Source organism: Haplochromis burtoni, unplaced genomic scaffold, assembly GCF_018398535.1.
Source record: "Haplochromis burtoni strain Fernald_Lab_line unplaced genomic scaffold, NCSU_Asbu1 Contig_75, whole genome shotgun sequence".
Lineage (NCBI taxonomy): Eukaryota > Metazoa > Chordata > Actinopteri > Cichliformes > Cichlidae > Haplochromis > Haplochromis burtoni.
The window spans coordinates 607,258-618,595 of NW_024582436.1; the positions used below are offsets into that span (position 1 = coordinate 607,258).

An 11,338-nucleotide genomic window follows, 5' to 3' on the forward strand; every position below is an offset into this window, starting at 1 on the left:
ATTTAAATTCCAAGCAAAAGCGCTTTAGGAAAGAGAGGAACAGATTGAAGTTTGAATTCCACTTAGTCAGGGGGGTGTAGCAGTTTTTCGGGGTAAGAGAATGAGGGTCGTGTAATGGATCCATTGAGCAGGACCGTTAATAAATAAATAAAGAAAACATAACTGATGCTTTTCAGAGTCTTTGAGTGAATGCGAACATTAAGTCATGGCCGCTGGGGGAAATCCATCTGTTTACGAAAATGACATTCCACTTAGACATTATCGTTTCTTCTTTAATCATCTCCCACCATTTTATCCAGACATCATCAGGACGTGACACTTCAGAGGTCAGATGCACACGCTCCACCCGCAGCCATCCTCCAGCTGACAACACCCCAAATTTTTTTTGGTATGGCAGCTCCACACCGAACACTCCAAGACAATGAAGACCATTCACACGGATTTCAGTCCAAGCAAGATGATATGAGGTACTGCTGATTTTTTTCCTTTCACTGCAACAAAAAAAAAAACACATACGTAGGCAGCGCTACAGACTATTTTCCTCATTATAAAGCTGCAGACTGGCGCAGGCTTCTAATGACATTTGACCTGAGTGGCTACTCCCTGCCAACATTTCAAACCAGTGGGTGCGCCACCAGAAGGCCAGTTAAAAAAGACTGCCCAAGCCTTGAAGCATGGATGAAACTGGCAAACACAAAATATGGCTTGTATTAGGATTAACTTGTACTGCCTGACAGATCTGATGTCTGCTGGCTTGCTGGACCTTGTGATCGGGGTGTGGTGCATTTTGCAGAATAACTGCCACCAAAAAGAGACTTATTTTTCAAGGGTTTGCAAAGGATACCTTTATTTTAGTAGTAATTTATAAGGGCTCTAATGCATTATACCAAAGAAGTAGCAGGCTCAAACTGGCAGCCACGGTTTCTCTACTCCACACAATAGCATAAAATATATTTTATAACACAACAAATCCTGTTGTATTCAACATACTCTGAATTAGCTCCACCCTAACCAGGTTTAAAAAATTAAATACTTGCACTTTTTTTAACCCATGTTTAAAGCTAGACACTTTCATGAACCGGATATTTTTTTTTTTAATGTGGTATCACCATTTCTACATGCCAGTGCTTCTTCAAGCAAACAAACACGAACAAAGCCCCCATGTATTGTGGTAAAATGATTGAAAGCCACAATGATTTGTTTGCAAAGTTTAAATGCATGTTAATGGTTATGAAAGCTTTAGGGTAACACAGACCTCCGTGTTTGCTCAACAATTCAGCGATCTTACAGGTGAGAATTTAAAACACATTCAGGATTATAAGTGTGTAAAGAGCACACATGAAACACTTTAAAACAAAGACGTCTTTTATTGGTTATCAGCTAGCTTGTTTTAAAGAACCACAAAAAAAACAGTCCTGATTTTGGCAACAGTTACCTACAGCATACACCAAAATGTATACTGTGCATGTAGTGTTAAGCTTTGATGCACAGCATGGCATCCAGGAGGTTGTCTGTATGTCTGATATGCGCTGTGATGAAACCGTGGCTCTTCAAAAGCAGGCTATATTCAGTTGCGCTCCTCTGTTTCCCCTCGCTCATGCTAAGGGCCTGCAGCAGCCCACGACTGGGGCCCCTTCTGTCTTCATCCAGGAAGATCTCGCTTAGCAGGAGTCCACAGCCTAGCAACATGAAACATAAGCAGACACAGAACATCAGAGAACAGATTTGTACTCCCTTTTCGCTCTTTACATTATAATGTTTCCACAAAAAAAGTATTGCATAAGCAAGGCAGCATTGACTTGGCTTTAAGCTTTCGTCTTTTTCAACACTGAGCTCTTTGCAACAGCGGTTCAGAACAAAGACATTGTTAAACCCAAACTAACCAGCACCTATCGTTTTAGCACAGCATGAGAATCAATCGGTCAAATCAGTTTCAAGCATCTGCAGAAAAAGAGCTTTTGAAGAATGAGAATATTATACTCAGCATAAACAATATGCTTTCTGTTTGAAGCGATGTTTGGCTGACATTCACTGTTCAGTAAAGATAAGTACTCATATGAGTGAATATAGCTTTACAAACCTGCTGTGCATGCATCTGTGATTTTACTCAGCAGTATATGCACTTTCTCATCAGGCAGGTCATGAAGAATCCTCGCCAGGATATACAAGTCTGCTTTGGGTAATTCGTCTTTTAAAAAGTCTCCTGATCATAAAGAAAGTGAAAAAAAGCCCTCAAATTAATCACAGATTGAGTGGAATTTGTTAGCATATTTGTCACTCTGTCTAATATGATCCAAACAATCTTTCAGTCACAATTTTCAGTGTCACAAAACAACTGACCTGCTACAAATGATACCCTGTTGTCTGGGTGCTGTGGATGGAAAAATTCATTCAACTCGACAACAGCAGGTAAGTCAAACACTGTTACAGACAATCCAGGATGAGCTTCGGCGAATTCATAAGCCAAGGCACCGGTGCACCCTGAGACAGTGAATTAAGACAAAAGATGTAGAGCAGTGGTTTCATATTCAGTGACAAGCTGTAACGTTTTGCATTCTTTTCTTACCTCCGAGATCACAGGCTGACTTATAGGTGGAGAGGTCAAATGCCGTTGCTATGGTTTTCCCTGTAATTTTTGCAATGTTGTGCATGGCCTTCATGAATCTCAGTTTGCCTTCCCGACTGCTGGAGGAAGTTTCCTTTAAAGAGAGAAGGTGAGTTTGAATATGCTCTCACCGGCACCGCAGATATATGACACAGAAATCAGAGATAGCCACCTGAAGCATTTGCTTGCTAAAGGCCTTCTCACGCTGGCTGGTGCCCTCCTGCACAGCACTCTCAAGGTGGGAGAAAAGTGGCCACATGGTTTCGTTACAGTGCTGGAGGTAGCCATGCAGCGAACACGGGGCATCTGACCTCAAAAAATCTGTGGCCAGATCTGCGTTCTCATACACTGGCTTTTGGCATGCTAACAACAGAGTGACAGCAAGATATTTCCAAATTAAGTATTAAATGCCTGCTGCTGAAGGCAAGGGAAAAATATCATGATGCAATTAATAAGAGAGCTGGCTAACCTTTCTCTATACTCTTCAACAATCCCAGAGATACACAGGCTTCCAGCAGACATTCGGTCCCCTTTGCAGATGCTTTGATCTCCTGGGCCACCTGTGCTGCATCCAGCCCAGGCCGGCTATGTAGCAGGTCAAACAAACACAACTTGGATGCTGTAAAAAGTGCCTGCAATGTTTTTGGAAAAGTAGAAGGGAATGCAGAAACAAAGTTAGCTTTTTTTTCCCTTTTATGTTGATGTGAGATTGTTGTTAACGAAAAGCATATGCTTCCTGGTTCTTCAAATAGTAACACAAACATTTCTATTCATAGCAAAGTGCATGATTTACTGTATTCCACTACAGCTGCATACCAATGAGCTACCATCTCAACTAAAAACTATTGTTCTCTAGTTCATTATTTACTTTATTTTCTTTAGAGACAGACAACAAGATCAGCAACAATCTGTGTGCTAAATGTAAAAAAATGTAAACAGAGTTTGCTGATGTTTCCCACATCCAGCTCATAGTGATGGATGAATGAACTGGATTTATACCACGCATTAAATAACACATTATGATTGCCTGTAAAGGTTTGATAACCATAACTTAAGGTGTTATTGTGATCACTTTTTCTATTTTTTCACATTTTACCACAATCATTCAGAATATTCAGGACTTAGAAAGCCTCGCTTGATTTGATAGGCGTAAGCCAAAGCAGTTCAGGACCTGAGAGGAACTTCTCCTTTCTACTGACAATGACTTTCACAAACAGATTTAGCAAACACAGCAGTAATCTTCTACTGTGCAGTGCCACCTTCTCAAAGTGGAAACTTGTGAACTTTAGCCTGACAGTCTCGTAAGCAAGTAAAGCAACATCTGGGTAAGACAGTCATTTGAAAAGCTGGACTATTCAAACAGATTTTTGACAGCAACCACCAAATGTTTATCTGAAAGAAACTAAAATAAGCAGCATTTAATGGAAGAAGAGCAACTTGCCCGCTGTTAAATACAAATATGTGGGTGGAAAGACTGAGATTTAGTGATGTGTGGGAACTGGTACCACAGGAAACACTCTGCACATGTGAATGTATTGCACTACATATCAAACTTTAAATGCAATTGTTCCAGTTTTGTTTACCAAAAGGTTTTTAATTCCCCTCTTTTAACGTCGAAAACCCAGAAATGTGTTTTAGCTCAATATTTTGCACAAACCTGTATTTATTATTTGCTTAAATCTGTGTCCTCAAGATTTGTGGTCACCTTAAGCTTCACAGGCAACTTGCAGGGTACACAGGAAGTCACATAAACGTATCAAGAAATATGTCAGCACATGTCTCCGTGCAAAACCACCGCAGATTGGTTTCACTGATTTGCTTGTATAGAGTGGAAGCTTTATTTTGCAAAAATAGTGAGCTTTGGATGCAGTTAACTCAAGACAACTCAAGGTTTTAAGCTGAGCTACGTTACTCGTTACATCTTGTGGAAGCCAACTACACAAAGAACAAACACATAAAGTTGACATTTTTTCTGTAACAGGTCTTTTACAGAAAGGACTTTTTTTTTTTTATACAAAGGCACTGATTACCTTTGAGGCTTTGAATCCATCCATCAGTTCACAGATTCGCTCCAAGTCTCCTCTTGTAGGTTCAGTCACCTGCCCTCTCCTTGTTATCGATGGTAATGTTTCATTGTCATGAAGCTTGACCTTCCTGTTGTCTGTATGTTTAGACGTGCTATTGACCAATGTCTGTGAAATTTCACTTTCACTGTCTTCTCTTTTTACCTATGGGAAGATTTTCTATAAATAGTGTCAAAAGGAAAGGCGACAGATTTTTGTTATAGAGTTATAAAAACAAACCTTATGGGCAGGACTGGCTGTGGAGGTGATCTGGGTGTGGAGTCTTTGAATGTCACAGGGGCTGCTTGGTCTGCGAACGGATGAGTTGTGGCTGGGCAGAGCTTGTGAGCTGGAGGGGGGCTGGGTGGGTACTGAGATGGGAAGATTGTCGCTGCAGCTTGGAAGGGTAGACATGCTTTTCAAAGAGGAAGTACAAAAATTGTAAATAAGGTCTAGCTGTTTGCAGAAGTGGTTGAGGGGAAAACCCACAACATTGAGAAAGTCTCCATGGACATACTCGACCAGCATGCCACCCAGAGCCTGAATACCATAGCCACCAGCCTTGTCCCTGAGACACACACAGAAAGGTTTCACTTGTACAAACACATGTAGGCAAAGATCAATAAACACATACTGTAAATGACCAGCTGTTTACTGGATGCATTCTGCAACAGTTTCACACTATTTCTGAACTGAGCAGAATTGTCATAGTTTGCTGACTCGTGTCAAATGGGACAAGGCAAACACAGCTGGAACAAAATCAGGCATCAAAGTCCAAAAAGCAACAAGTTCATGAAACTCACAAGCAGTTAAATGACCTCCATTGATCAAATACTTAGAAAGAGTCAACAATAACTGTTACAAATGTGAAAAGTTAAAAAGATCACACTTACATGGGCTCACCACTATTGATGTACTCCCACAGCATATCTTCTGAGAGATCAGCAAACTTCACTTTAGTTTCTTCGTAGAAATCTACCAGCTGGTAATCGACTTCTTCATCTTGAAGGCAGCATTGAAGAAATGAAAAAAAAAAAGAGTCGCAAGACAGAATTGCCCAATAAATGTCTTCTACATATTTATGGCAGAAATGTTTCTCTTACTATTTTTGCTTAAAACATCTGTGCTAGTGATCTGTAATAGGGAACTGCTTCTTTCTGAATTTCTTTCATTTTACAGAAAAATAAAGTACAAGTGTGACAGTTTCTGAGTCTGTACTTACTTTCTTTTTCATGGCAGAGGACAATAGCTACACCAGTGAACACACTGTGCTCTTTACCACTCAAACTGGAAGAGAAAGACAAAATCATCATGATATCTTTTTCCATTTTATGGTTTTTTAATGTTAACTCTGAATGTTTCCCATTGACACAGACCTTGACAGCATCCTATAAGCATCATGTTTGTCCACTGGTTTCTCCAGAATCATGCCATCTACAGTCTGTGAAATAAACAGTTGGCTAGAGTGAATAAAGAAAAACTTTACAGTAGCCATTAAGAAAATGCATTTGCTTTTGTGCTTTTTTTCTGCCTTACCACAATTGTGTCAGCCCCAATAACTATATCTGGAGTCTTCAGGTGTTTCTAAAGTAAATCAAGACAAAGTGTTCTCAGTGATGACATCTGACTGGATAAATTCTATTATTTGTCATAAAGAAAGTAGCTTATCTTACAAAGGGCATCCTCCTGGCTACCTCCAGGGCCTTCTGCTTGGCTGTCTCAACAGCATACTCATGAGGTGCTTTGAAAAGCCCTTTATCGAGGGTTTCCTTAAACCAGGACGGCACAACCTCGAAACGTAAACCCTGACAGATAAGAGGACAAAGCAAACAAAACACTTGTTATATTTAATAGGACTTACGCCACTCTTATCAGATTTACCAACCTATGAAAAATCCAGTCAGTATGGGTTTCTTAAATCAATAATCCTTTAAATTAAGTTTAAAGTAGTTCCTTCAGTGAACTAGCTATACATGTTTTTATTTGACATGGCTTTTCTTTGTCAAATAAATAAATTTGTACCCAATGATTGATTTGAACTCTGTTATTTTTTCTAAATTTTGCTCTGTAAATCTGCTCTCTTAATGTGGATTTGTCTGCTTTTTATACTTTAATACAACTGCTAATTTTTAACCAACACCATAAAACTGCCATGTTTTAAAGAACTTAAAAATCAAATGTCTTCTCCCTTTTTCCTTCTATTTCACCCATTATAATGAACCAGACTACATGCTAGGGATGATGATGAGATGATTTTTTACCTACTAGGGTTTTACACATTTACACTCAGTCCTATTGTGCAAACTCAAACTACATTCTGTGAATATACGGAATAATAAGGAATAACAAGGGAATAATCAGGAAAACGCATACTGCACTGCGGAGAATCTCAAGTCTTCTAGGAGAAGCACTGGCCAGCACAACCAGTTTACCAGCAAGCTTGGAAATGACTGGGTTCAGCACCATGGTGGCCTTTAGGTCGAACTGCCAACAAGGTGAACAGAGTTAAACATTACAGATGTGTCCTCTGCGGCTCCCTTATATCAGAGCTAATTTTATCATAACATGAAATTAGCTCTGATATTTAAAAAAAAATATTATTTATGTATTTTACAGGATCCAACTTATGTTTGTAAACTGTATTTTAAGATTTAAAGAAAGAACAATTCTCGCCTCTGAGCATATATAACACGAGGATGTATTGTGTTCACGCACAATTAACAATAACCCTAAAGAATACAGTGAGCACTTTAGAGAAATCCCCACTCAGTTGCATAACATCTTAGCAAATAATTTATTGCATAAAGTCAGCAAATAAAGACAACTTCATATTTCAGGAAGCAGCGGGCGTAAGTAGCATAGCATTACACAACACGTATATTTTACACAAGTAAGACATTGACAGCGTTATGAAACTCGACGAACACAGTTCACAACACTAAAGATCTGCTTTAATTACTCTGCTGTTAGCAACACTAATTCATTTGAGCTAACTTGTGCTAGTTTGCGGCGTTTAAAGCTGCGGAGCGAGAAGAAAGAGGAAAAAAATTAACCACGAGTGAACAAAATGTTACTGCAACGTTTGGCGACCAAGTTCACCCCAAAGTGACATGGTTAAAATCTCTCATGTGTTCACTATTATACTATAGTACATGTATATAGCAGCTGTCCTTCTTACCTGTACAACTCGGGGAAACTGACAGCAGGACCCGCCTGCTGCGTCACGACGCATGCGTGATGACGTAATAAAGTAGGCGTCTCGAAGAAACGCACACCAGTTCCACCAGTAAACTACTGCTACTACTTACGACTACTACTACTCAGGGCTGGACTGGGACAAAAAAAAAAAAAATCAGCCTAGGCATTTTGACTAGTGACCGGCCCACCATGGCATTATAGGAAAAGTCATAAAGCCTTTATAATAAACTTAAACCTACACCATCTTCCCAATTCTGGTATTCTAAACAGTACTTAGCAAAAATATAAAACAACCTAATTTATAATTACATATACCCAGAGATGGGCAGTAACGCGTTACTGTAATCTGATTACAGTAAAGTAAGGGATTACTATTGCAAAGACGGTAATTAGATTACCATTACTTTCCCGTAGGAACGCTGTGTTACTGTGTTACTAAAACCGTGATTCATGACAGTGACGTAAGCGAGTGCGACGTTTGTGACAACAGCTGTGTGCAGATCAACAATGGATCATATATCGAGTGCAGAGAGAGTATGAGCGTGCAGCGTTTAAAGCGTGGAAGTACTGACCTTACTTTGAGTTTGATTCCATAAAAAGTGACAAAAACATTAGTGTCCGTTGTGCGTGGGAAGAAAACTTCTTTTTACACCGAAAAAAACCCTAAACAAGCTCCGAGTGCGCAACGACGTAATGGGAAATTCACAGAGAAACTCGCGGATTCTTCCACTGACCGCTGCGGCACACCTGCACCAGGGAACACCTCCGCCTACCCACTCCTGCTTTACAGGTGAAAATAGAGCAACAGGACCGCTAGTCTTTGATTTTATTTATTTTCTGCTGTGTTTTACTTGCATCTATTTGAAAGACTGAGTGTAAACACAAAAAATATTTTATGTGCAGAAAATAGGTTTAAATGTTAAACTAATTTCTTCAAGTCAGAGAATGGTGCATATAATTTTTGCTTGATGCATAAAGTTAAAAGATTAAAACTGATAAAACAAGTTTAAAAAAAGAGACTTTTCCATTTGATTACATTTTGTATGATGGATTATGCAGAAAAAGTAGAATTGGGCTGAAAGATCTATCGCTTTATCACCTATTCAGGTTGTAAATCGTGTTTTTAAAAAGTAACTAAGTAACTAAGTAATTAATTACTTTTGAAAATAAGTAATCAGTAAAGTAACGGATTACTTTTTGGGGAAGTAATCAGTAATTAGTTACTGATTACTTTTTTCAAGTAACTTGACCAACACTGCATATACCTAACTACTAATAGGTTGCCAACTCCCAGCAAAAAAAGAAAAGAAAAAAAATAGGGAACCACTCCCCCACCCTCTGCCTCAAGATGCTTAATTGACAAAACCGATTTTAATTTAATGCACGTATAAAACAAATGCACAGAAATCTATTATTTTTCTCCAGTAATTAAATAGATTCAACATCTTTCTTCAACAGAATTGCAGACTGCACAGATGGTACCTTCCCAAAGGAAAGAATACAATCCGGTCTTAAGTGATGACTGACGAATCCTACTTCCGGGCCTAAAGTAGTCTGCGTTTAATATGGCTTTTGTGTTGTTAACATGTTTAATGTTATGTATTTTCTTCTATTTAATCTCAAAAAGCTCCTAAAACAGTCAGTGATCACTGTTGACCTCCCTCGGCTTTTATTACCGCTAATCATTTATTTAAGCTCAGTTTTTAAAACCTTAGGATGTAACTACAGCCCAGCCCATGCAGCAGTATATGAATGACTAACCTCGTATTGTGGATGGATTATCTCAGTTGTTCTCCTGGCTGAAGTTTGGTCCTTTTACAGCATCCTGCCATGCGATTACATTTGTTCCTGACCACCGAGAACACTCACGTTAACTTTTATCGAGTGGAAAAAAAGTTAGCTTGTTTATATTATGCTAACATAGCTGTGTCGCTAGCGGTCACGTAGCACATCATTATATACCAGCTAGCCAAACTTCAGTAACCCTACAAACGTCACTGCTGTTTAGTTTTCTGTCTTCATTTATGTTGGAAGTGATAACAGAGCTGTACGTTTTAATTTGTTTCCAAAACCCCGCAGTCAGGACATGCTATATTGTATTTAGATAGAAGCTAGCGAGCTAACTTCCTGCTAACTTCTAACTCCGTTAAATGTCATAAATTCCGTTTTCATGGATGCCTGGATGTTAAACTCAATTGTTACACCTGGTAGAGCAGAACGCTGATCATTTTATTAAAGATGAAAGACTTTAGACAGTTTTTCAACTCTCAGTAATGCCATAGTGATCGTTTGATATATGGACCTGCAGCGGAGTTTAGGCCCAGACACAGCTAGTGACGTCAGACTTAACGATCAGATAGGGCTTTGGAGTTGACGTAACGCCGCAATGCATTGTGGGAGCGCGGCGCCATTTGAGAAGGCCACGAATCAAAACAAACACATTGTGTTGGAAGGACGACTTCCAGAACCATGCTCAAAATCAGCTCAAAAGTCAAAGGACTGTATCGAGACAGATTGCGCCCGGATGCCAAGAGACGGTACTTGGAAAGAATAGCGTGCACTGGTAATGTGGACCCGTATGAAATACGGCAGTGGAGTAGAAACCCTGAAGACCTACCGCCATTGTCCTACCCTGATACCTTCTCGTACCTTGTCTGTGGAGTCAGCGCATACACGGCGAATCATTTTCGGAATTATAAATCCCTGGAGGCGCACATCTAATTCACAAACGGTTGGGTACAAGAGTTGGCCACTTTTGAGCCTCCACGTTGTGAGTACGTTGACCATATGACCAAGATACAGCCAGAGGTTGCACATAACATTGGCTTCTCCTCAGCAGCTGCCCCAAAAATTCCTCTAGAAGAAAAGATAAACACACCGTCCGAAAAAAAAAGGCAAATTCCACTCACTACTCTGGAGAAGTTGTCACCGATAAGCTACTCCATAAACAGAACACAGTTCTGCTGCATCACACATTAAGATGTTTGTTCTAATTTTCTATGACCTCAGCGCATTGAAAATAAAACTAAAAGCCTATAAAGAGCAATATGAATTTCTTTAGAATTTGAATGAAAATGTCGGGAGCACACCAACAAAAAATGATGGCAGAGAACTCAATATCAGCTCGTCTCACCGCTGCTATCCAAGCCTGATGTTCACGTTTGGTAACATCAGATACATGAGATGCCTCATGTTGCTTTCAGGAGGGGAAACGATAAAAAGAGAGCCCATTTTCCAGCTTATTCCCTTCTCGATCGTGCGATCTAACATTGCAACCGACAACATAGCAAGTACGAGCCATAGCTGATGGCCACGCCCCCTCCCGTGACATCACGCTCCAAAGCCCTATAACTTACTAGGGTATATGCTAACCTTAATACTTACTGAATACAATAATGGATTTTTATACATTTTAAATCAGATGAAAACTTTGGTTGTAAGATTCAGATAAATATTTAATAAAAGCTAGACA

The 11,338-nt window shown here is 39.5% G+C and overlaps 1 protein-coding gene across 1 annotated transcript; it reads right to left on the bottom strand.

Annotated features, from left to right (window-relative positions):
• Nucleotides 1-621: 621 nt before the first annotated feature.
• asmtl (acetylserotonin O-methyltransferase-like) lies at nucleotides 622-7,919 on the bottom strand. Its single transcript, XM_005935819.3, has 15 exons — nucleotides 7,847-7,919; nucleotides 7,042-7,152; nucleotides 6,342-6,473; nucleotides 6,205-6,252; nucleotides 6,045-6,109; nucleotides 5,891-5,955; nucleotides 5,562-5,670; nucleotides 4,909-5,236; nucleotides 4,636-4,833; nucleotides 3,075-3,237; nucleotides 2,778-2,968; nucleotides 2,567-2,699; nucleotides 2,341-2,481; nucleotides 2,081-2,203; nucleotides 622-1,679 (listed from the first exon to the last, which is right to left on the bottom strand). The coding sequence occupies exons 1-15, from the start codon at nucleotides 7,898-7,900 to the stop codon at nucleotides 1,474-1,476; spliced, it is 2,067 nt and encodes a 688-aa protein (XP_005935881.2). The 5' UTR covers nucleotides 7,901-7,919; the 3' UTR covers nucleotides 622-1,473.
• Nucleotides 7,920-11,338: the final 3,419 nt, after the last annotated feature.

Coding starts and splice junctions, on each gene's coding strand:
- asmtl (XM_005935819.3), bottom strand. CDS start 7,900: ATGCGTCGTGACGCAGCAGGCGGGTCCTGCTGTCAGTTTCCCCGAGTT. Junction 4,834..4,908: donor CAGCCAGTCCTGCCCATAAG/GTTTGTTTTTAT, acceptor ATCTTCCCATAG/GTAAAAAGAGAAGACAGTGA. Junction 2,204..2,340: donor CAGGGTATCATTTGTAGCAG/GTCAGTTGTTTT, acceptor CTTTATGATCAG/GAGACTTTTTAAAAGACGAA.